The following is a 26,365-nucleotide window of genomic DNA, read 5'->3' as shown; positions in this document are numbered from 1 at the left end:
TCTTGTAATTTTACTTCAAAAGCATCAAGACTCTCTTGCTTTGTGAGCGGCAGCGCCTCTGCCAAATCTTCTGGCACCTCCAGATTTCCCCACTCGGCAGGAATTTCAGTCGGGGTAGCGATTATTTCACCACCTTAATTCTTCTGTTTTTTGGACTCCTTTAGTAATGCAAGAACATCGCCTGGAAGAAAAAAAAAATTCGTGCTTTAGTGAGTATCTGGTTCAGAATCAAGCAGAAGCACTACTTGTTTGAAATCATTCTTATTTGAGTAGAAAAATGCAGCTGACAGCAAACTATGTTTTAAGATGAAAATCATGAGAAGGAATGATATGAAGATTCTGCACCGCAGAAATACTTTGACAAGAAATCAATGCTAAAATTTTGACCGAAAAATTTCATTTTAAACTTGTGGTGTCTAAAAATTAAGAAAAGAAAGTGAGCATGCAACTGATTGAGCCAGAGATCGGTTTGCACTGATCTTTGCCTTCGTCAGCTGCATGATGAATTGGGCAATTTTATATGTTTTTCTTATCACGTGGTGTCTCCTACCTTCATTGAAAGCACCTGGCAAATTCTATATTTTACTATTATGTAAATACACGTCTTTTCCTGAAAACTTACGATAGAATTAAGATCACTTGGAGTTTCAAAATGATGAAGAAAATCAGTTTTAATACTTTACCACAGATTTGTGGTTATCCTAAATCAATCATTTACTACCAACTGAATGGTCTGATTTATGATTTTTTTAGGGGGGACAGGGATGCAAACAAATTTGAGTTCCCACACTTCCCACGACCACAGTCTTAGTCCTTCCACTTTTTCGATTTTCTTTTCATCGAACGTCTCAAACTTCAGAGTCTGTGAAGTGCATGAAATGTGCGGTGAATGGTTCTTTAATGAAAATTTATCAACAAATCTGGCAGAAACAATTGATGGTTTCCTACATTTTGCAGGAACACTGAAAATGCATTTTTTTTTTGCACCCCTGAACAGAGATTTTAAGAGAAAAGCACTTACCAGAAAGGGCGCATAAGGAATGCATAATTGCTTCCTCTGCAGAGCATTGATATCGTAGTGGACACGTGTGCTTAATTTTTTTCCCTGCTTATATCTTATCAGTTTCACCGGTTTGAACAAATTTTGTTTAACCATCGATGTTGATTTGCGGGGTGATTCCAGGTCTGAGGGACCATCTGACATCATGAAAGTACCTGAGTCACCATTTAATTCAGAAATTTCTGGACTCAATTGATGATTGCTCGACTGCTCTGCAGATTCCGAGATTGGCTGTTTCAATTGCGATGGTTCAGCGGAGCCTTTCAAAGCGATCGATTCATCTCCAGCCGATGATTTTTTCGAATGAATTCTCCGATTTAAAATCGAATTAGGTTTAGGAGTTGGAATTACTGAGCTAGTAGACTTTACTTCTCCTTTGCATGTTGAGGGCTTAGGTTGGGGGGGTTTTGGCGGCGGACCGAGCTCTTTTGTCTCAACATTCTTCTTCTCTTTCCGTGTAGGCACTACTTCAGGTTCCTCTTCCTTGCTGGTTTCGTAGTCTGTTACAATTTTTTTTTTCTTCACCCTCCGTCCTCTTCCTCTCTCCTCTCCTTCGGAGGAAGATTTAGATTTTCTATTGCGTGTTAGGCGAATACAGTCATCGTAGGCTGCTTCAAATGTTTCTGAAACAGCGTTAAAGGGATGACCAGAAACAATGTAAACAATCTAAAATACTTAGCAAACAAGACAAAAGTTCAGTAAAATTGCACATAAAGAAGCCTTGCTAACACTGCTGGTACTTGAAAGGGCGAGTATCATATTGAAAAAAATTGAACTGGCAATAATTAACATTATTTGTTCCTTTACATTCAATACCTACTCAAAGATAACACCCGACAGAGCGCAAAAAATAAAATTGACACTTTAAGGCTTCTACTACAAAGTCGAGGGTCTTCCGAGAAAAAAAAAATTAATCTTATGATTGATAATATCACAATAAGATCTGTGACAGAATTTCTTGTTAGCACACAATTTTCATGATGGTAGGACTATTTAAAAAATATATAGTTTATTGAATAATGATATTTATATCAAACATGAAGTCACAAGAAGTATGGGTGAATTTTGAAAATTTACTTTTTGCACTTACCATAGGTTGATTTGACAATTTCATAATTCGTCTCCATTGGGATGGCTTTGGACGCTAATTTCAGAGCCGTTAAAGCAGACTCACAGGGGTATTTCATTTCATGTTTATTTATGATCCAGATATTAGGAACCGTGTCCACTTCATAACTTTCATCAAACAGTTTCTTTACTACTGAAAACATTTCCTGGAAAGATGAAAGCAATAATAAGACTTGTTAACGGCATGAACATTAACCAATAAAAACATTATCACATTGATTTTTGTGACATTTGAAATGAAAAACGCATCGAACTTTAATGTATAATACAAACTCGTTTACCAGATGAACAACGTTAAGGGGAAAAAAGGACACAACTACAAGGCCGCAAAGGTAAAGTAACTTGTCTTCAGAGTAACCCACGTATAATTTAATCAGTGTTGAAAAACAATGTCCCTCAAAATTCAAGTTACTTAGAAATGTGGGTCGAATGGAAAAATATTAACAGAACCCTTTCAAACGTTCATGAAATTTACAACATTTTGAGGCTCTTTTTGCAAGACTGCTCAGTTTTTAATTTCAAGAATTTGAAATGGAACTTAATAATAATACTGAAAAAGATTGTTGATCGCCAAACCAGAGAGAGTTAAAATTAAGCTTCAATCACTTCCACACTTGTTTGTTTATGCTTCTAAACATACCTGTTCTTTGCAAATTAAATAATACATGCACTTTCTGTAAATGCTTGTATCGTTATAAAGCATCCAAATTTACTTACTTTCAATGGATGAAAGTTGGTCACTTGTTGCACTGATCACAAATTACGTAGCTCAAATAATCAGTACCTAAATCTCAAAGATTATATAAGCAAATTGAACATTATCTAAAACAACCCAAGTACGATAAATAGCGAACCATAAATTTAATTGAAGAAATAAATAAATGACTACTGGAAACTAAAATGGAGTACAATGATCCTCATATTGATGCTAAAATTTAGGAAAAAAACTATTGTGAACCAAACTATCATGATCATCGGGGAGATAAAGCCTTACAACAAAGACTTGACAAGTAAACAAATTTGGACAAAAAAAAAAGCAACATAATTCAGTACATTTAGACTGTTGATTTGACAATGGGAAGATGAGACTCCAAACAAAGAGCATGAACTAGGCACTCAAGGTAAAAAACTTTACATGAGAAGAAACTTAAAGGTGCTATTATTTTATGTGAGAAGAAATTATTGATCAATCTTTACAACTATATCGACATGATTGATAGCATTTACATCATTAATTTAATGTTTCAGAGAAAAACTTCAAAACCTAGTAGTTTAAACAGAAGATGATTTTATGTACAATTGAGGACACACCTCTAAACAAATTCATGCAAGCAACTTCAGACAGTGCAGCAAAGGGTAAAGAATGGTATGTCCTTTACCATCTGGAAAGGCTGCGTATTGAGTTGAGATTTTAGAGATTTTCCACCATCTTAAATCTGACAATCTTGTCCCTTTGAAAATGCCAAAACAAGAGCTATCAATGTGAGGTTCACCAAAAAAACTCGTTAGGTCCGTGAAACTTTTTCCAATCAAAACAACTTCTCCCTCTGACTCTGAAAAAGCAAACTTCTCTATTTTCACAATGGTACCACTTTCTAATCCACAGTAACAGTCGGCTTCATTGGCAGTGGAGAATGTGAAGTTAGGTAGAATTGCTTTCTTATACTGGGGATCGGTACAAAACAAGGGAAATGGTCCATTTTTATGACTGATTCTGAACTCTAATTGAGGCTGCTCCGACGAACCATACAATCTCTCTGCAGCCTTGCCATGGTTCTTTTCAATGAGGCGCTTGACCAGTTGCTGCAATTCTCTTGCAGGGCCTCTCGTGGCGAGGCGTTTCATGATCCCATAAAAGTTTTCAGGAGGAAACGCTGAAATGTCGTTTGCTAAAAAATCTGGGATAAACTGAGAGAAATATTCAACATCATCTACAACATGTAGAAGACTATGAAAATTAATGACCATTAATTCTGGACCGTAATAGTCTGGATGTTGGCCTGACTGAATGAAGTACAGAAACAGACGCCTGGCATATTGCAGCAGTTCTGGATCGGCACAATATTTAGAGCAAAATACAATTGTTGTTGCGATGTGAAGCTGTAAGAAATGGTCACACTTTGCAGGCGACAAATAATCCTTCAAAATCACAGGACCGACGTACAAAAGAAAAGATCGGTACTCGGTGGCCTTCCACTTCAAGGATACCTTGCCAGTTTTCTTCTTAACTGCCATTCCTTGAAGTTTCCGTTGGAAGACATTGGGCATATGATCTTTCAACGCCTTTATGCGGTTGAAAAAGGATTCGCATTGAGCAACAGAAAACTTATGAGGCCTGCCCCCATTCAGCCATGTTTGCAGCAGAGTTTTGCACAATCCTTGAAAAAAAAGATGCATCGAGTCAAGAACAAACATCCTACCAAAATCAATTTGTTCGATCTCCTCTAAAGGGGTGGATACGTCTGGGTGACGATACTCAGGGTCTGCCCTCGACCTAAACTCCTCGTCTGTTCTTAGGGCCTTGTCCGTCTCTAGGTAGACCCTTTTGCCTTCGTAGGTAATACCTTCGATTTTACATCGAGAACAGCAGGAATAACCTCCATGGCCTTTAGTTCCCATTATGAATTCCCTAGCTGGAGCATCACAGGAAAAGCCTGGTATGCGGAATTCATAATGCCGCCCTTGGAAGTGGAATCCACTTTCTAGAAGTTCCAGTAATTCGTCAACAAACAATCTAAGAAAAATTTCAACTCTTTTCGGTTTTCCTGGTCCTCCATAAAGACCAATAGGAAAAACTGAATTAAGAAGTTCCCGAAAGACCGGGAAATACATGACAATAAGCCATAATTCAGAAAAACTACTGTTTCGAAGACTCAGGCCATCCACATTGAAGAGCATAAAAATAACTACAATTCCCACGTGTATGTGAGTTAAGATGAAAGGTAAGTGTTCCTTTATTCCAACATATTTGAGGTGTCCAGGAGGAACAGGAACCAGTTCAACCTTCCCCCTCGGCGTTTCCAGAATGGTTCGAGCATCAATGTGCAAATTCTGAAAACACTGCGGGTGACAATCTCTCAATCTCCTGGCTAAATCACCGAGTGCAGAAAGGGTGATGTTGTGTTCCAACGCCCAGTCTCTTAGTTCTCTCTCTACAACAGCAGCTGCCTCAATCACATCACCTGAATCATCATAACCAGGATCATCATCACCATCATCCTCATCTGAGAGCGTACCTGTATCAGACGGTACATCGGAAGAGGAAGATTCCTCAGAATCTGCGTAGTCACCGTCTGAAAATACCTCGATAAATTGTAAATCGATTTCCGAACCTGCTTGTGATTCAAGCTCTGTAGGACCAGAAGCTGCCTCATCAACAGGAAAATTATCTTCTGTGAAAACTGGATCAAGGGGTAAGACATGTTCGGGACTAGGAGCAACAGAATTCTCAGTCTGACCCAGCTCAACTGCATTCTCATAATCAGAAGATTCTGAAGAAGAAGAATAGCTAGGTAACAACCTCCTCCGTTTTGTCCACCGAGACTGAGAATTAAATTCACCCGGCCTCCTGTAATTTTCAGACATTGCTCAAGTGCATGCATGCAACCCTTAACCTAACCTGTCAATCAAATCAGTATATTGGGAAAAACCAATAGATGGTCAGTCATTACCTACTTGCGGAAACACTCTGTTCACAACACAAAAGTACCTCGATTGTTTAACACTCACTGAACAAAAAAACTCATATATCTTCTAATTTACGTACTTACTAGTGGGAGTGAAAGTGGCGTGTGCGTGACCGTGATCCGATGAATGTGAATGCCGATGGGATGATGAGAGGGAACATCGGCGAGAATATCCGTTAAAACTTCTTCCTAGCTTTGTTCCTCGCTGGAAAATGGCGGGCGAAAATAAACAGCTGGCAACTGGCGAAAGAGCACGGTTGCCAAACGAGCACATTGAACAACAAAAATCGACGTCAAGGCTAGGGAATTTCAACGGCGGAAAGCAAAAACTTTATCTCTCAGCTGAAGAACATACCGCTTACGACTAATTAACGCCCACCTCGGTCCCTCTCACAATCGCGAATAAATCATAAAATTTATTTTTCATCTCAATTATACCTATGTTTAGCAATTTGTAAAACTTTCAATATTTATTCGATGTTTAAAATTTTCCAATTTGTCACCTCTTTGAAGTATGTGTTTGTACTTTGGGGGAAGAACCTAACCTTGGTACAGGCTGGTCGAATGTTTAAACTTAATTTCAATCTAGTTGCAACACTCTAGCGCCTTACATTCTAAGTATAAGCAACCCGCCCGACATCTTTAAACTGCAATTTTATTTCAATAAAATTGAAACTTTCGTTCTGAAAAAATTGCAACAAATTGCAACACTGCAAAGTTGAAACTTTTTTACTGTGACCTTGCAATTTGTTGCAATCTGTGCTACATGGGATATTGTTTTTATTACTGATAACGCGACAGGATGCACAAGTTACCAGCCTCACAGGGCCAATATCCCTAAGTCCAACAACCTAGACAGGTTAACCAACCAGTCCCCCTATTAAAGTATTTTTAGAATTCTAAAAATATGCATTAGGAGCTTAATAGGGAGCTTTTGAGCGTTAGGCGCACAATCCTGAAGTTGAGTGTAGAGTTCATTGATCGTTAGGCACACAACAATTTTTAACAGGTGCAAAATGCATTACTTTTTAATCTATAAAGCAAACTGGACGCTCAACTGGCCTTCTGCAATTCGTATTTTGTGGTTTTCCTCGTCCGATGTGATAAACCGATAAAACCCCACTTTATCTCCTATCATCGTAAATCATCTGTTTTATTTTTTCTGATAATGCTAATGATACGTCTTCAGCTCTTACTCTCTTTTATCTTTCTTGTGAACAATTCAATCTCGTTAGGAGCCTCGGCCCGATCAGATCAAAGGCTTCACTCTCACTCTTGGTCTTGGTCTTGGCTTGTCTCAACCCTCACCTCAACTCTACTGCGCTCTTGGTGAATCGTTTCTTGAATTATTTCCTATATTGAATTATTTAATATATTTTGCCTTTTCCGATTCTTTTTCAAATTCAAAATAGAATCTTACCATTTTTTCATGTAAATATTGCTCAGAAATAAATTGTGAAAAACGCCTATATTTTTTGTCCTTTTTCTTTTCTTGATTATTAAAATAAGACCCTTCAGATTACAATTGTGCATGAATGTATAAATCAGTTTGCTAATTTTCACTCTCCCACTCTATTTCGACAGGTGTAGTTGTCCAAATACTTGTATTTTCACTTTGTGGGTGATTTTCAGGGTAAGTCGTCAACTATGTCTTATCAACTGCTCCTCCAGGGATAAGAATTGCTTCCGTGTGAGAGTAAGCTGCAAAAATATGAGGATACACTCAATATGGAATTAGGTCTGTCACTGAAGGAAGGAGATCCACTCCTTTTAGTTTGCAATAAGGTGTGCTTCTCGCAATTGGGTTCCCAGGTTTCGGCACCAATTGCGAGGACCACACCCAAAGGCATTGAATAGAGTAGACCGTGCACTCCCTATCTCCGCTGTGTCAGGTGAGCGAGGCCAATGCGGCGGGACTCCGTGATAGGCGGGAGGGGTGGGAGCTCGCGACTGAGCCCCATGCAGCACGAGCCGGCGTTGCGCGTACTTGGAAAGATCAGTTGCGCGCTCGGATTTTCGCGAATCACTCGTTAATTTTCGGCAGAATTTACAAGTACCACATGTTAAGAGCATGAAATTTACTATTACTCTGAACAATTTTCGTTTCTCTACAGTCATGACTGACTGGGAAAAACGCTTCATAATTGAGAATTTGAGGAAAGTGACCTGCGTATCAGACGGATGTTCTTATAATGCGTGCAGCTTGTAAAGATGACGGCGTAAATAAGAAGTTTGTAAAAGGTACAAAAAGGATTTAAAATGAGGTCAATCATATAAATCAAGGGTAAAAACGAGGAATAATGTTATGTATATTGTACTTAAAAAGGCATATAAAAGTTACGAGAGAGTTACTTAATGCTAATTTCCATCTTGATCTAAGAGAAGGATTTGATGGAAAGCTGAAAAAGAGGGGCAACGATTTCGGCTGTTTAGAACAACCAAGATTTAAGATTATTCCACTGAATAACGTAATGTTCAAGCATTATTATCAAACTAATTTGCGAGTTGCAACTTAATGTTATTTAATCTGCTCAAAAATTTCGAAATCAATACTTCAGTCACTTGTTTGTGACTGGCGATCGTGGATACTGTTTACGAGGGGCATTCGTAAAGTAAGTATATATCTTCATTTTCTCCAAAACTAATGAAGATAAATTAAATCGGTAAAGATTTTTTTTACCGCCATACTCTCAGCTTTTCAAAAAGCCTTCGTTTTTTAAATTTGGTTTACCGGTTCGCGAGTGACGTCATTTTTCCCGCGCCCATCTCTCGTCACTGCGTGTCCAAAATATTCGAGTGCGGCGGAGCTCCTCAGACGAGTACATGCTACGGTGTTTTGGGACGCTCAAGGAACATTACTGATCGATTTCTTGGAGAGAGGAAAAACGATCGATGCCGCAAGATATTGTGAAGTTTTGAAAAAAATTGAGTCAGCGATCAAGCGAAAACGGCCCGGTCGTTTGTCTCGTCAAGTTTTTTTCCTTCAAGACAACGTTAGACCTCATGTGGCTCATGTGACTCAAGACTTGTTCGCCTCATTCAAATGGGACCTTTTTCCTCATCCATTGTACTCACCGGACCTTCCTCCAAGCGATTTTCATCTTTTTCTTGCGTTAAAGAAGAATTTATGAGTGGCCAAAAGCTCTCCACCGACGCAGAGTTGCAAGAAGCTGTAAAAAAATCGTTCCAACGACAGGATGCGCAATTTTTTGAAAATGGAATCCGCAAACTGCTAACACGGTATCAGAAATGTGTTTAACTGGGTGGATATTATGTCGAAAAGTAAGGTAAGACAATTCAAAGCCTGAAAGTTTCACATATGTAACCAATTAACTGTGTCACAACCTTCTTTACGGTGAAAACATGTACTCGTCTGAGGAGCACCGCCACCGCCGCGCTCGAATATTTTGGACATGCAGTGACGAGAGATGGGCGCGGGAAAATTGACGTAACTCGGGTACCGGTAACCCAAATTTAAAAAACAAAGGCTTTTTGAAAAGCTGAGAGTATGGCGGTAAAAACAATTTTTACCGATTTAATTTATCTTCATTAGTTCCGGAGAAAATAAAGATATATCCTTTCTTTACGAATGCCTCTCGTATTTTCAAAAAGTATGGGTAAGTAATTGCTCTTAATTCCTTTGCATTTTTAGGCGGCTCTGTGATTAAAGTCGCTGCGCTCGAGAAGGGCACCTCTTTTTAACGATGTTCCAGAATCTATGTCACTCATATTTGTTTAGTAGAGTGGTTTCTAATGGTAAATTTCAAGGATTTTTTTCTCAGAAAATTGCAGGATCATGAAAAATATCTCAGTACAAATTTCAACGAAATCCATGCATTTCCTTCACTGATGAAATATTAGTAGAGATTTTGAACCACCACAACCAAGAAGTGCCATTCTTGCACCCAGTGCCTCAATTTTTCTGCACATTGCAGTGCAGTGAATTCGATGAAATGAGTTTTTGTCATGTCATTACTTTCCTCTATAAAATTGAAATAACACAGCACTTAAATATGTTTTCAGCAAAATGCTGAGAGCATTTGGTACTTAATATTACATTTATCACAAATAAATATCACAAACTGAAACAACACTATTTTGAAATTGAAGACACTAAGTTGACTACAATTTTCAATGAAGAACTGCTATTTCTGGCTCATTTTGGGAAGAACAAAATGTGCCATTAGTTCATGATCCGTTGTTGTGTCGTGTATTAGTTTCCTGTGTAGATAGATAATAAAACAAATAAACCAAAAATAGTAGTTCGTTAAGGCTTAATGTAGTCAAAGTTTAAAAATTATCATCGGGACATAAACATTCTTGTCTCTTGCCCGGTTCATCAATCTTCACGAATTTGCTCATGTAAGCATACCATAAATTGAGAGTTGTGTGGTGTTTAATCACTCTATTCAATGTCTTTGACCACACATTATTAAAAAGACTACAGGGAATGGATCTCCTTCCTTCAGTGACAGACCTGATTTCAGATAGTGCGTATCCTCATATCTTTGCGGCTTACTCTTACATGGAATAATTCTCATCACTGGAGGAGCAGTTGCTAAGATATAGTTGACGACTTACCCTGAAATTCACCCCACAAAGTGAAAATCCAAGTATTTGGACAACCACACCTATCGAAATAGAGTGGGAGAGCAAAATTTAGCAAACTGATTTATACATTAATGCACCATTGTAATCTGATGGGTCTTATTTTAATATTTAAGAAAAGAAAAAGGACAAAAATATAGGCGTTTTTCTCAATTTATTTCTGAGCAATATTTACATGAAAAAATGGTAAGATTCTATTTTGAATTTGAAAAAGAATCGGAAAAGGCAAAATATATGAAATAATTCAAGAAACGATTCACCTAGAGCACAGTAGAGTTGAGGTGAGGGTTGAGACAAGCCAAGACCAAGACCAAGAGTGAGAGTGATGCCTTTGATTTGATCGGGCCGAGGCTCCAGGCGAGATTGAATTGTTCACAAAAAAGATAAAAGAGAGTAAGAGCTGAAGACGTATCATTAGCATTATCAGAAAAAATAAAAAAGATGATTTACGATGATAGGAGATAAATTGGGTTTCTCACACCCTGAGCGATCTGCTTTGGTTGTTCAGGCACACTCAGATGGACAGTTACTGGAGGCTTATCTAATTGCGGAGTCACAATCGGTTGCTCAAGTAATCGCTAGTTTGAAATTGAAGTATCAATTTTATTCTCTAGAGATTGACGAGACGGACTTGGATGCTCAGTATCAAGTTCTATGATTTTTGGAGAGGATGCTTCACTTTCTTGCAGTTGCAGTTTCTTTTCTTCGTAGAGTTGTTGAATAATCTCTTCTTTTTGAAGTGAAGGTTGATTCCTCTTGGAACTCGTACACCAAGAAATCATCATGTAGCTGCTGCTTAGACTTTTGAAATTGTTTCAGATGTTGCTCCTTTCCTCTGATTTTGATTTTATTTGGCTTTTCAACGATGTAGGATCCATCTGAATGTTTCTCAGTTAATTTGACTGGTGTCCAATTTTCTCTTTTATTCGTTTCACCAGTACTGCATTATTCTGGATAATGTTTTCAGGTTTTCTTGTAGCAGTTCATCATAGTGTTTTTTCGATTTTAGATGGTTTTCCAATAATTTTTGTCTAATGTTTTACCTACGAGGGGCGTTCAATAAGTAAGTATCCCCCCTCTCTAAAATCGATAGGAATGGACCAATTTTAAAAAACTTGGGCTCAAAATCCTCCTTAGGATATACTGAGTTCAACAAAACAAACGGCAACAAAATCGGACCATGTGCGGCCGAACGCGAGCCGTTTGAACGCGCCGAGGTGCACGCCGCTCCCTCCGAATCCGCGGAGATTTGAAGTCCGCAACAAGAGAAGAGATTCTCTGCCAACGCTTCAGTCGTTCATCACTGACGAAAAGTCAAAGAAGTTTTTGTAGAATAAGGTGCTTACCTCACCTCTCCACATAACCAGCTCGATCCAAGCAGGCCTGAGACTGATTGTGAGACCAAGAGTACAGCTTTTGGATACCGCGCCTGTAGAAGTTTTTTAACTGGCTGGGGATGAAAGTGTTGACGGCTTGTTTGACCTCTTCCACTGATTCAAAATGAGTTCCCCCGAGTTCAGATTATAGAAAGGGGAATAAATGGTGGTCTTTTTTGCCATTTATTACCGTATCTAGTATTTGAACGCGGGGGAGTTTCTGTAGTGAGGCAAAAAATCTGATAAAATATTTGTTAAGGAGTATGATTTTTCAGCATTTTTAGCGTCCATGATAACTTTCTTTAAAGCACCTTTGATGGTACGTACTGCTCTCTCTGCAATACCATTGCTTTTCAGATGATACGGTGGGGATTTCGACACCAAAATATTGTTGGTTGTACAAAAATCTAAAAATTCGGCCGAATCAAACGGCGGACCATTATCACTTACAATTTCTTTTAGGAGCCCAAAAGTACAAATGTGTGAACTTATCTTAGCTATAACACTTTCAGCAGAAGTGGACTTAACTTGGCAGACATCTAACCAATTAGAATAAGTATCAACTAAGAGAAAGAATATATTATTATCGAAATAAAAATGATCAAGATGGACTCTCTCCCAAGGAGAACTTGTGACGGGCCAGGACACAGATTCACAAGATAAAGGTTTAAAATTTAGTGATTGGCATGCTTCACATGATTTGCTAATGCTTTCTATATCTGAGTTTAGGCTTGGCCACCAAACATTTTGCCTTGCCAATAACTTCATCCTAACTATTCCCGGATGCGATTTGTGAAAATAATTTAAAACGATTTTCTGTAATTTATTGGGAATGACAGCGCGATCACCAAACCAAATGACTTCTTCCTCCAAGGACAAAAATTCCTTAATTTTGAAGAATGGTACAAGATTTTTATCTTCGATAGAGTTAGGCCAACCAATCAACACGAAATTATGCACTTGGCTTAGGAGGAGATCTTCCTGGGTTGCTGTGGCTACAACAGCGCTTGTAACAGGTAAATCAGGCATTATTTCAATGTAAGAGTTGATTACTTTTACTAGCTCTTGTTCAAGTGGCAATCTAGAAAGAGCATCAGGGGCGGCTAATAAGATTGCCTTTCTATGTTCTACTGTGAAATTATATGCACTTAGTGTGACTGACCATCTTTGAATTCTGGGGGACGCAATGACAGGTATTCCTTTACACAATAAGGTTTTCAAAGGGTGATTATCGGTGACTAATATAAAATGTTTTCCATAAAGATATTTGTGGAACTTCTTAACACTATAAACTACGCCTAGTGCTTCTCGATCCAGTTGTGAGTAGCGTTTTTGTGTGGGTGACAGGGAGGCTGAAGCGTACATGACAGGTTTTTCTAGATTATTAACAACGTGACACAGGACTGAACCAACACCAAATGGTGACGCGTCAGAGCAGACTACCATTGGTTTTTGAGGATCATAAATTTCTAAAACATGTTTATCGCACAACTTAGCCTTAATGAAATCTAAAGCGAATTGACATTCAGTTGTCCACTCAAATTTTTGGTTTTTTGTTAACAGTTGATTAAGTGGCTTAAGATGAGTACTTAAATTTGGTAAGAACCTAGAATAAAAGTTAACAAGGCCTAAATAAGATCTTAGTTCAGAAACATTTGTAGGTACTTTGGCATGAATTATTGCTTCAATTTTCTCTTCAGTGGGGTGAATTCCTGTTTTATTTATTTTGTAACCTAATAGTTCTATTTCAGTAACTAACCAAAGACACTTTGGAAGACCAACTTGAACGTGGTGCACATTTAGACGGTCCAAAACTTCCAGCGTAGTTTTTAAACACTCATCATAGCTTTCTCCCCCTAGGGCTGTTCTATCGGTTGTCGGTAAGCTACCGAAACAGTTCCGTTAAGAAAAAGTTACGATAAGAGCGCTCTTACCGATAGCGATCAGAGTTTTCGGAGCTGGCGAAAACAAGATGTTGCCATTTGTACATCTATTTTACGCGCCGCCGCGCCAGGCAATCTGATAAACCGACACACGGGGCAACAATGCATTGAGTGCGAGCTCTCAAAATTCCGATAAGGCCGGCTGTTGTCGATATCATCGCCACTGTCGGTACTGCCGCCAGTTTCAATAACAGACGATGTCGATAGTGTTCCGGCAAGAATTCGTTTGAACACCCCTATCTCCCCCTACAACAATGTCATCCAAGAATTTAGCTACACGTCTCATGCGAGCCAAAAGGGTGTCCTTAACGCTTTGGAAAACTGGCGGTCCTACCTTAACGCCATATTGCAAGCGATTAAATCGAAATAAACCCCAAGGAGTGTTAACGGTTAATAACTCTTGACTCTCCGGAGCAACTCTTAGCTAAAGATAAGCTTCAGTTAAATCTATTTTGGTAAAATAGGAACAATTAGCAAGGGTGGCCCAAATGTCTTCAAGTTTGGGTAAAGGATAGTGATCCATTTGAAGCTGAGGGTTAATCATTCTACGGATGTCTGTTACAATCCTAATTTCGTTATTTTTTTTGACAATGGGCCAAATTGGTGATGCCCAGTTCGAATGGTTTACTGGTTCTAATCTTTTGTTTTTCACCATTTCAGCCAGCTTAACTTCGACTCTTTCGCAGAGACTCTAGGGTAATTCGTAATATTTATGAAAAATAGGAGTAGCGTTAGGCATAAGAACCAGTCTAGCCTGAAAGCCTTAAATTGCTTCAGACTTATGCACATTGAAAACCCGAGAAAACTTATGACGGTATTTTTCTACCAAATTAGAAGTGCTGATTTGTTTTACTTCATTAGGAGGTGTGTCATTGAGAATAGTATCTCTTAATTGTGGTTCAAGTATGTTTAACCATTCTCTTCCCAAGAGCATTGTGGCTGGTTTGGAGAACTTAACTATAATTAAACGTAAATTAAAATCATTACCCTTGTATCGAACTTTCACTATCACTTGGCCGACTGTATTCAAGCCATAGTTATCAACACCATAAAGTTGAACAAAGGAGGGTGAAATTACTAATTTAGGAAATTTCTGTTGAAACTCTAGCATTGACATGATTGAATAAGGGGACCCGCAATCAATTTCCTACTTAATGTCAACACCATTAATGAGCATTGTTCTCAGGTACGGAGCTCGATTTGGTGAACTAAGGTTTCCGGTAGGTAAATTTGCAACAATAGAATTTGAGTTATTTCCACGCGCGTAATTTTCAGCAATGTTAGCAATTTTCAGTCCATGTAAAGCACTTTGCGAACTAGGTACACAAAACTGATCGAGGTTGTTGACAGCAGCTCTTGAGCATTTATTGGTGACAGGAGATTTAGATGAGTGACCGATGATTGATCGAGGCAACTTGGTGTGACGAGAAGTGTGAGGACAGGTTGACGATGATGTGTTGGGTGACTTGTGACTTGAAGAAGTATCTGTAGACTGAGATGAATTACCACAGAGGACTTTAGAGGGTTGAGAAGGACGATCTGAGATCATTTGATTAGTGACGAACAGCTGATTTGCTTCAAGAACTCTTCCCACGATGACAGCATGGAACTCGTTCGATGGATGAACTGAGTCATGAATAGCGCCTGTTGTTGCTCTATGGCACGCCTTAGAAATGTGTCCGATTTCGTGGCAGAGATTACATTTCCATCCTTTTGCTGGGCAAGAGTTGGGGTTATGTAATCTTTTGCAACGCCAGCAAGGAACAGTGGTTTGAGGATTCTTGTGTTGGTTCTGATTCTGGTTCGAACGACTACAACACGAATGCTGACATTAACAAGTATAAGGTTGACGAAACTTTGGTTGTTGACTGTTGTGGGAATTGTTGGATTGGTAACTGGTATCAGAGGGAGACGAGGAGCTAGGATAACGGTTAGGAAACGAGGGTTGATTGTTGTTTGAGGAATTTGATGTACTTTTGGCGAACTTCTTCTTCTTTTTGGCAGGGTGTGTGACTTTCTGGACTGTTTCAGAAGATGAGGGTGAGGAAAACTTGGTTTGAGATTTCAATTCTGGTAACTCTGTGAGGATGACTTCTTCGTGGATGGCTTTAGTAAGCGCGTCTTCCAAAGTCAGGTCCGGAATGTTCCACAATTTCTTCTTCAGCGCACTAGACTGGAGGCCATTAACGAAACGAACCAGTAGACGGTCATGCAAATTCTCACCGAAATCACACTTATCCGCTAGAGCACGGAGCTCTTGTACGTATTTAGATGCAGACTCAGAATCTTGTTGGTTCCTTGACTCGAACTTTTGAATTTTAGTAAACTTTAGGGTAGGTGGTTCGAAATGGAACTTCATTAGCTTCAATAATTCTTGAAAAGACTTATCCTTTGGTTTGTTAGGTAACAGATTTGTCTGAAGAATGCTTTAAGCTTCGAGAGAAAGGTGGTTCAGAAGAACTTGCTTCTTCGTGTCCAATGATTTAACATTGTTCCAATCACAAAAATTATCGAGAAGTTCAAGCCAAACTGCTAAGTTTGTGTTCGGAGTGAATGGTTCCAGCTTACCATGATACTGTTGAATAGGTTTCTGAGAGTGAGAACGCTCTACGCTTGAGTCAGAAGTGCTTTGCCTATTTCTTCCACGTCCACGCGGCATGTCGAAAGTAGCTATGTTATGCGACGGAAAACGAGAACGAAAGATTCGCTAGAGACGAGTTCAAATCGCGGAAACCGAAAGGAGAACAGATAGCAAGTAACACTGGCACCGGTTAACGATTGACGGCAAGGACAACGTGGTTGACAAGCGACACGAAGGGTACTAGGGTGACGCACATTTATCCGTTTTAATCTCGTCGCCAATGCTTTGTACGAAGTCCGGTCGGTGACAAGAGTTAACGAGGTAAGTTGGGGTACGCCATAAATAACGACTGAGCTTGAATTCACGACACAAAAATCTTTATTTCCGAAAGAGTGAATCGGGGACAGTTGACAACAACAGGTGTACGGTGCGGTAGACAGAGAGACAACAAGATGGCGGACTCGATAGCACAGTGTTGACAAATCTACATTCACAACAGGTAGTTGACTTCTAATAGACTAATTTTTATATAATTTACACATCTAAGCGTTGAGATCGCGGAAGTAGTTTTTAAAAATTCGGAAACTTGACCGAAAACGCTGTTTTGGCGCAAATATATGCATTTTGGCGAAAATTGATTACTTTTTTAATTTTCGGAGGAAGATCGCTGGCGTTGTATGAACCGAAGGTAGTCGACTACTAACAAAATAGTTTTGACAAAAAATAATAGTTTTGGTCCCAGAGACAAAAAATTTACGCATTGTTAAGGGACATTACCCGAAGAGACTTATTGCGTAACGCACACTGCAAGCCATAATGTCGGAATCTAAACTATCTGTCTTTGGGACCAAAACTATTCGTCAACATTATGTTGTTCGAAGTCGACTGCCTTCAGTTCATACAACGCCAGCAATATTTCTTCGAAAATTAAAAAAGTAATCAATTTTTGCCAAAATGTATATTTGCGCCAAAACAGCGTTTTCGGTCAAGTTTCCGAATTTTTAAAAAATACTTCCGCGATCTCCACGCTTAGATGTGTAATTTATATCAAAAGTAGTCTATTAGAAGTCAACTACCCTAAATTTTTACGACAATAGCAATATTCCTTCAAACTTTAAAAAATTTGTCAACTCGCCGATTCGTATCCCATCTGCGCCTGATAAGCGTTTTCGGCCAAGTTTCCGAATTTCTATAACATACTTCCCTGTCTAGCTCGTCAAAAAGTTTAATTTATATCAAAATTAGTGTGTTAGGAGGCTACTATCTCAAAGGGGCTCTAGCGTGACTGCTTCGTCAATAAATAAAAATCATCAAATCGCCAAAAACGTCAATTATCGGGATCGCAAATTTCACAGATGTGCGATGCGGCAGCACTTGAACTTTACCTTAAAATCTGAAAAATGATCAAAAGTGTTTTCGAACCAAATGGAACACTTTTATAACCATAAAACGTAACTTCTCGAGACTAGAATCGAACTATTTTAGGGACGCTCCACTGGATAGTTTTCGGAATACTAAAAGTTGGGAAAATTGTACGAAGTTTCTCTATAGCTGCGTTTGCTGTTTTATTTTGAACAGGGCAAATTTCAAGCGATTTTGAATTTACGTAAGCAACTACAAGATAATTTTTTCCAAGTGTTTCCAGAAAATCGACGCCATATATTTCGAAGCGAAAATGAGGAATTCCTGGAGTCAACATTGGTGCTGATGATTTTACTGGGTGGTTTGTTTGGCAGTTGAAGCAATCAGCTACTATCCTTGAGATGTCAGAGTACATATCATGCCAGTAATAGACTAGCTGAGCTCTTAAAATTGTATTGTCGCGTCCTGTTAAGGTTGGCGATTAGCCGGGTGGGAGAGCAGAGAGAACCCAATTTGATTCGATGACACAAACTTTTTTTCCATACTTCACAGAGCACACAGACCGAATAATCCGACGAAACGCACTCTCATTCCTCACCACCTCGTTGCTTCCCCCTCCAGTGATCAGCCGAGCAATCCACTCCTCTGATTGGCCAGGGGAACTTCTCAAGTGATGCTCCAAAGCAAACTCGAAATTTCCCGGCCAACAGAGCAGCCGTGCCAACTGAACAAAGGAGAGGCAAGCAACGTCAGAGAGTCGCTATACTTGACATCCCCCCCTGTTGGGAGAGGAGGACCTCCGACGACTAAGATGGATGAGAGGTTAAGCATGCTTTTTGTGAGCAAGTGAAACGTAATAAAGGATGGTTTTAGAATGAGAGTGTTTTTCTGTCTTTGTTATGACAATTAACAATTATGATAAGATACAAGTTAATAATCTACTGTTTCTAGAGGACGATTCTACAAAATAAGGTAAGATTGATTGACAACGGATTGCAAGATAATTTTGCGTGAAGAGGAAGATATCCATCTAGATTAAGAGTTGTTTGTGAAGAAGATGTGTTCAGGTTGAGATAAGCAGGACTCTTTGCATGATGTTGAGGTAATCAGTGATAAGCCCATATTAACAGCTTGAATTGAGGTGCTGGAGTAGTTTGAGCAGATAAAAGGAGTCTGCGGTCTTCCCAGAGTGTAGAATCGTTCCCAGAAACTGGATCAGCAAGAGTGTGTGCAAATAACAGTTTCTGAAACAATAATTAAAAAGCGATAATATCACAGCTTAAAAGGTTAATGAGCTTTTTAATTAATCTTAGTTTAAAGAGCCTTATCACAGCTAAAATTTCTTTACATTTGGTGCCATAAGTAAAATGTAGAGAGTATTACAATATGAAATTAAATATAATATTTGCGTTGGCGAGAGATACTCTGACATGGAAGTACTGAAGTAACATATTGGGCTTTAGGGGGCACAGGCTTCAATCGAGAGACATGTAAAATTTCATTTGATAACTTTCCCCTCATTGGGATAGCAACTTCATAATTGAAGCCAGAGACTTTCTTGACGACCATGTAAGGGCCTTGATAGAGGGGTGATAATTTGGAACTGGGTCTTGAGAGAGTTACATAAACCTGGGAACCTGGTGTTAAATTTAAAGGTAAATGAGATTTGTCGTAGTGTTCTTAGTACCTCTCCTGGGCTTTTTTTATGATTTCAGGCATTTCATGTCTGATTTTTAGTAATTGTTCGATGGATTCCAACAAATCAACGGGAGGGTTGAGGGGTTCTAGGGATGCGGTGAGAGAAGTGTCCGGCTCATACCCATGGACCAGGTAGAATGGGGAATAGCCCGTTGAGGCTTGTGCATTTGAATTGTACGCAAAAGTAACAAAAGGTAAAATGGTTGACCAATTTTTATTAGATTCACTGGTGTAATGTTTCAAAATTGTTACGATAGTTTGATTCAGACGCTCCACTAAGCCTTGTGATTGAGGTCTGTAAGCAGTGCTGTGCTGCTTTTGGAATCTTAACTGGTGAGACAATTCTGTGATAAGTTCATTATCAAAATGTGAGCCTCTGTCGGTTGAAAATTTACTAAAAAAACCTTTTTGAGAAATAACATCACTTATAAGAAAGTTGGCAACTGTGTTAGCGTCAGCATTATGGGTTGCTTTAGTAATCGCATATTTGGTGAGGGTACAAATGGCAATTTAAATATATTTGTGACCGTACGAACTTGGTAATGGACCGAGGAAGTCACAAATTATGTGAGAAAAAGGTTTTCCAGTTAATGGCGGTGGAATGGGCTGCAGCAAACCGTACTTAACTTTTACTGGCTTATTTAAGTTACAAGAATGACAACGGGAGATGTGGGTGGCTAAATCTTGCCGCTTTGTTGGCCAGTAGAAATGTTTCTTTAGCCTATCGTAGCATTTTTTGAAGGAAAAGTGGGCTGATCCTGCAACTAGGTCATCATGGATATGGTGCAAAACAGAATTAATCAAGGATTTGGGCACATACAAAGCGTAAGACTCTTGATCTTTACACCACGAATTTAGGTAAATCAAATCATTTCTGAGTGAAAAGCGACGGCTTCGGCGTAAAACATTGTAATCAGAAATTGTTTCCGGAGAGATAATAGCCTTTCTCAATGATCTCAATTTGTGGGTCCTTTAATTCTTCTGAATTAAAATTAGTGGATATTAAAGCTGAATCATTATTTGAAATTGGCATATTTTTTTCTAAAGTGGCTATAATTGCGGTTACTGGGAATCTAGATAAATGGTCAACTGCCTTTATGGCTGGCGAAGAAGCTTTCTTGTAAATTACATCAAAATCATTGTCGACAAGTTTTGATACCAATTTGTTTAATCTAGATGACTTTTCTTTAAATGTTGTAAAATACTCCAAACTATCATGGTCAGAAAAAACTGTAAATTTGCGGCCATATAGGTAATCACGAAAATGAGGCACTGCTAAAGCTAGGCCCTGGAGTTCAAGTTCAGTCGAACCCCAAGACGGTTGTGATTGAAGTTTTTTACTGAAATAACCAATAGGATGTAGTTTTTTTGTTTCTGGGTTACGCTGGGCAAGGATAGAGCCAGTAGCCAATTTCGAAGTATCTACAATTACCACGGTTTCACGATCTTCATTGAAGTTTTGCAACACTGGTTTTTGCGTGAAAAGAGAAATCAAAGTCTTGAACGCTGATTTTGCTGCAGGTGTTAAAGTAAATTGTTTGTCGGAAGAGATTTTGAGGAGATCATACAATGGGGAGCAAATCTTGGCAAAATTGTGGATAAATTTACGATAGAAAGAACAGGATCCCAAAAATGAACTTAATTCTTTCAAAGATTTTGGCGGTTTTGCATTTAGTATTGGAATTAAATTTTTGGTTGATGGAGCGATACACTGGTGACTAATCAAATATCCTAGGATGTCTATTGATTCGCAACATACTTGGGATTTCGAAGTTTTTAGGCGTAAGAAATGTTTTTTTAGCCTTTCAAATACGATATTTAACAGCTTAACGTCAGTGGGTTTCCTAGTCTTTGCTGTAGACGATCAGATCATCAATGAAGATTATGACACCGTGATACAACAGGTCGGCAAACACTTTGTTCAGAGCCCTACTAAATGATGATGATCCATTTTTAATGCCCATAGGTTGTCGGTTAAACTCGAACAAACCTCTACTAATTGTGAAGGCAGAACATTTCCTAGATTTTTCAGATAACTCTTGTTGGAAAAATCCGCTCAAAAAATCAAATTTGCTGAAATATTTGTACTGACGAAGCTCAGTGATCAGGGATTCTATTCTTGGTAATGGGTACCTGTCTGGAATGACCTTGGCATTTAAGCGACGATAGTCGACAACAAATCTTTTGTCAGATAGCGATAAATTGGTAGATTTTTTTGGAACTCCAGGTTTGGTAACTAAAAAGGCTGGGGACGCATAAGGCGAAGTGCTATCACGAACAATACCAGCTTGTTTTAACTGATCAATGAATTAATGCAATTGTTCATCCTCCATAGGTGACATGTGGAAAGGAGGAGAATGCACAGGAATGTTATCTGTTAAATTTATTTCAGCAGGCATCAAGCATGCTTTATGTATTTCAATTTGTGAGGATGCAAAGACTTCAATGTTGTTTTGTATGATTTCCTTGACCTGGTTGAAAACAAGTGGCGGTATTGATCTATTGATGAAAATTTGTGTTCCCGATTTGTCAACAGGGAGCAAATTTTCTGGAATACTATTACTAGAATTTGTATTGGAAGTAATATTGGTTACAACATTCTTGTGAGTTTCATTTTCATTTTCAGCTTTTTGGAATTGTAGAGTGAAATAATTACCCATGACAGAATTAATTTGCAGCTCTTGGGCTGGGAGGACACGGTTAATGCATGTAGGCGTATCCACAAATCTACTTGCACATATATTTCGACATGTATTAACTGTGATAATTTTGCTTTTCAAACCTGCCATTTTAATGGAATTGGTTGATTGGCAAGGAGGTGCACTACCTGTACTAGCAGGAACAGTGCCAGTAATAGATTTACTGCGTGGAAAAGCTGGACTAGCAGTATTTTTCCTATTCTGTGATTTGGAGTTCTTTATAGAAACATCATTTATATTATTGCAAGGAAAAGGGTCAGCATCTACTTTTCTAATTAGATTTAAGAATGCCTTCTTTTCAAAGTTGTTTGTTCTTTGAAAATACTCCAAGTTTTTCTTGAAGCAAATGGTACCAATGGGTGTATCCGGATATAAAATGATTTCTTGATGAGAGAGGTTTTTAACTGGTAAAGACAATTGAGTTAAACAACATCTATTAATATATAAATTTTTTGACTCCAACCATTTGAAGTTTGGTTCAAAAAAGAAATTTGTTTGAAACGCTGGAAACTCACAATGAATGTTCACGTCAGTAACTGATAATGGTGCTAGACAAGTGGTATTTTTAGTTACTACTTGTAAACTTAAAGGGTATTCTAACGAAGACAAACTATTTTCTAGCTTATGTACAAAAGGGGCGGAAAAGGTTGTTCCTTGGTGAGTGAGTTGATTTATAATCTATGATGGCTTGGTGTGTTTTCAAAAAGGAGTCGGCCAAAATTGAAGGTGACGATAAGGATTTGGTAACATACACATAGGTTTTCAGTTCTCTACCGGCAATATTGAGCAATAAGAAACCTCGTTTTACAATGGGTAACGATTCATTGTTGGCTGTTTTCAAGTCGACTTTCTTTCCTTTTGCAGAAAGAACAAAATTTGCAATAGCGATAGAACAAACGGATACACTAGCGCCGCTATTAATAAGCGCTGTGGTGCTATGATTTTGAACTTTCACATCAATAAAAGTAGACAAGCCTAAGCTTAATGTACACATAGAGGTTTCTTTGGCGACTTTAGTCTTTGTTTGCGGAGCCATGCGTTTAAAATGGGTGTCCTTTCGAGCTATTTTAGGACTGTCCTTTCTCACACGAGACAAAGGAGGAAAATGATCTTCATAAACACCAGAGGAACAGGGGTTTTCAATTGCCTTTGGCGTGAAGCTTTTGCGATTATGGGGAATCGACGTCTTAGATTTATTTCTAAAAATACCACTTTCTAAAAATTTTGATTGTTGCCATCCTTTTTTAAAGCAAAACAATCTCTCTTTAGATGGCCGCCTTTTCGGCAGTGAACACAAAAACGTACTTTACATTGGGTTGTATCATGCGCACACCCGCAAATAAGACATGTAGCACTAGGATAGGTTTGGGTTTTCGGTGGTTGGGCAGGGTATGGAATGTACGGTGGATGAAATGGCATCACTGGGCCTGGATGAAAAGGTTGTTGTTGGTAAAATGGTGGGTGTGGAAATTTTTGATTGTTGAATTTCTTTTTCTTCTTTTGTTGCGGTCTATAGGAATCATTCGTTTGCGAACGAGGTTGGGTATTTTGATTAGCTTGTAAAGCAGATATTTTGTTTATGATTTCATCCAGCTTGAGCTCAGCTGTTTCATTATGCGAGGGTTTACTAATGTTAGCAATGTTTAAATTTATATGCCGCTGTTCGAACTTCTTTAAGGAGGATTCAAATTCATCCATCGCACTATGTGGGAAGAGGGAAAATGTGGTTTTAATAGCCATGGGCATGCCTTTTAACAGATGAAAAATAACCTGAGCATCCGACATATTTGGATCGATTTTCTTACAGATGGCACGCACTTTAAAGGAGTATTCCTTTAGATCCTCCGCAGAATCAACTTTTGAATTTTCTAATTGGACTGTGAGTCGAGAAACTTTGGCTACGTCTTTGAATTGAGATTTAAATTTAGCGGTTAACTGTTCAAAGGTGAGGGCAGGGTAAGATGTTTTCAAAAATTCAAAATATTCAAGCGCTGCACCTTTTAAATATTTTTGAACGAAGAGAGGCACATACTCTTTTTTCCAGTTGTTGACTTGGACTGCCGCATCCAAAGACTCTATAAATTTCTCCACAGTCACATTATTCCCGTCGAAAACTGTGGGTAAGATAATTGGAAAATGTTTAAAGTGTGACGGAGGCACATTATCACCTGGTGGGTCATTTTCCTTGTTGTTAGACATTTCTGAAACTGTTTTTTTAAAAGTTAATTTACGGACTACTTTGGATGGGACCACAAAGTCTGAAAGGGCGCTTGGGAGTTTTGTGGGACGTGTAGAGTGCCGTAAAGAGTCTTGGGAAGAACTAGGACCAAGTAACGTATCAATAACTGTAATATCATCCTCCGCCTCTGAGTGGGACATTTACAAAATACGATGCTATGCAACCTGAAAAGAAGAGAAGAACATTTGGGGAACAAAGCATGAACTGAGAAATTGATTCACCTGGTTAAGGTTAGAAGTGTGGTGGGTAGTCGAGTTGAGATCATGCGCATTCTGAGGTTGAGAAGTGGAATTTAGCTGCCGTTGGAATGTCCATCACGAGGTCGGGATTCGGATTTAGGCCACCAGTGAGAAGTCCATGACGAGGTTGGAAAATCGATATCAGGTTATTCAGTCCTCAAGGGTTCTCCGAGGTTTCGGCACCATGTTAAGGTTGGCGATTAGCCGGGTGGGAGAGCAGAGAGAACCCAATTTGATTCGATGACACAAACTTTTATTCCATACTTCACAGTGCACACAGACCGAATAATCCGACGAAACGCACTCTCATTCCTCACCAACTCGTTGCTTCCCCCTCCAGTGATCAGCCGAGCAATCCACTCCTCTGATTGGCCAGGGGAACTTCTCAAGTGATGCTCCAAAGCAAACTCGAAATTTCCCCGGCCAACAGAGCAGCCGTGCCAACTGAACAAAGGAGAGGCAAGCAACGTCAGGGAGTCGCTATACTTGACACGTCCTATGTGAGATTGATGGAGGAGATTCAGAATTGTTTCTTTTAGGTCAGATGGAACAAAAAGACGATCGTAATAAAAGAAAAGACCTGAATCAACATTAATGTCATCTTTGATGGACCAAACACATTCAACACAATCTAAAACTAGCTTTATATGATCTGGCCAACCACTCAAGTACAAGTGTTTCAGAGTCTTGAGTTCTTGATCCTTATTAGTTTCACTTAGGAATTGAGTTTTTTCTCCGTTCCAACATAAGTATATGTTTGAAAATCGAGTATACAATTTCCGTGGCATACTTGCCATCTGTAGAGCTTTCAGGAAGAAAAGATCGAGATAATTGATCAGCTGTGAACATGTACTTGCCAGGAAGATATTCTGTTTTAAGTTTGTACTTTAAAAGTTTGAGGCAAATTCTTCGTAGAACACTTGAAGCAATCTTTCCAATCAGTTTTAACATTACTGCAACTAATGGTTCGTTATCACTTTTGACTAGTGTATCATGTCCATATATATAATTATGAAATGTTTTAACGGAAAAATCAATTACTCTCATTTCTCTCTCAGACTGTGAATAATTTTTCTCAGCCGGAATAAGACTGGCTGATGCAAAAGCTATGGGGCGTTTGCTTCGAGGTAAAATGCTACCCAGACCGTTTTTGCTTGAATTGCATTGAATTTCTTTAGATTTTTTCACATTGAAGTTTGTTAATACAGGGGATTTAGGCAATTAACTCCTTCAATTTCTTGGAAGCCTCATTATGCGCTGGTCGCCAATGGAACACAACATTATTTTTCAACAGTTCTCTAAGTGGAGCGGTTACTGATGACATGTTAGGAATAAAATCCCGTTCAAAATTGAACACTCCAATGCAGCTTTGAAGTTTTTTCTGAGTATTTCAAGCTTTGATTTCAAGCAAAGCTTCAATACGCTCATTTTCAAATCTGAGGCCAGCTTCATTGTAAATAAATCCTACGTATCATACCTCAGATACACAGTAGTGTAGTTTGCTTATGCTGAATTTGATATTATACTGCTTGGCTCTTTGAACAATTATTGCTTGTACCGCTTGATCATGCTCAGCTTTTGTCTTGCCAAACGCGAGTATATCATCTTGATAGACCAGCATGTTCGGGATGTTCGGGATATGTAAGACTTAAATTGCAGTATTCAGAGATGGAAGGGGATCATGCCTTGTGCTGATATTCATTATTTTAAGATCCTGCGCTTATTGACGACCCATTTCTTACGAAT

The 26,365-nt window shown here is 38.8% G+C and overlaps 2 protein-coding genes across 14 annotated transcripts in view; one reads left to right on the top strand and one right to left on the bottom strand.

The window, feature by feature from the left end:
• Positions 1-26,365, top strand: part of Xxylt (Xyloside xylosyltransferase) — a 167,718-nt gene that overhangs the window by 26,533 nt on the left and 114,820 nt on the right. Inside the window, exon 4 of one of the 11 annotated variants that reach the window (XM_072297143.1) lies at positions 12,698-12,733. The exons of 5 other annotated variants lie outside the window; for them this stretch is intronic. In XM_072297143.1, coding sequence (XP_072153244.1) covers positions 12,698-12,718 — 21 coding nt within the window. In that variant the 3' untranslated portion in view covers positions 12,719-12,733. Of the gene's footprint in view, positions 1-164; positions 183-1,183; positions 1,205-5,169; positions 6,335-7,109; positions 7,344-12,370; positions 12,401-12,697; positions 12,734-26,365 lie in introns of those variants that run through there. 5 more of the 11 variants (XM_072297144.1, XM_019052958.2, XM_072297140.1 and 2 more) reach the window with 5 other exon arrangements.
• Positions 42-26,364, bottom strand: LOC140224055 (uncharacterized). Of its 3 annotated transcripts, XM_072297147.1 has the most exons (4): positions 5,959-6,079; positions 2,151-2,334; positions 1,022-1,683; positions 42-181 (listed from the first exon to the last, which is right to left on the bottom strand). In XM_072297147.1, the coding sequence occupies exons 2-4, from the start codon at positions 2,329-2,331 to the stop codon at positions 161-163; spliced, it is 864 nt and encodes a 287-aa protein (XP_072153248.1). In that variant the 5' UTR covers positions 2,332-2,334; positions 5,959-6,079; the 3' UTR covers positions 42-160. The 3 variants fall into 3 exon arrangements, with proteins under 3 accessions (XP_072153248.1, XP_072153247.1, XP_072153246.1); XM_072297146.1 differs by lacking the exons at positions 42-181; positions 5,959-6,079 and adding an exon at positions 24,602-26,364 and having other exon boundaries at positions 324-1,683; XM_072297145.1 differs by lacking the exon at positions 42-181 and having other exon boundaries at positions 324-1,683.

Source organism: Bemisia tabaci, chromosome 2 (genome assembly GCF_918797505.1).
Source record: "Bemisia tabaci chromosome 2, PGI_BMITA_v3".
Classification (NCBI taxonomy): domain Eukaryota; kingdom Metazoa; phylum Arthropoda; class Insecta; order Hemiptera; family Aleyrodidae; genus Bemisia; species Bemisia tabaci.
This window is presented reverse-complemented; position numbering and strand designations above follow the sequence as displayed.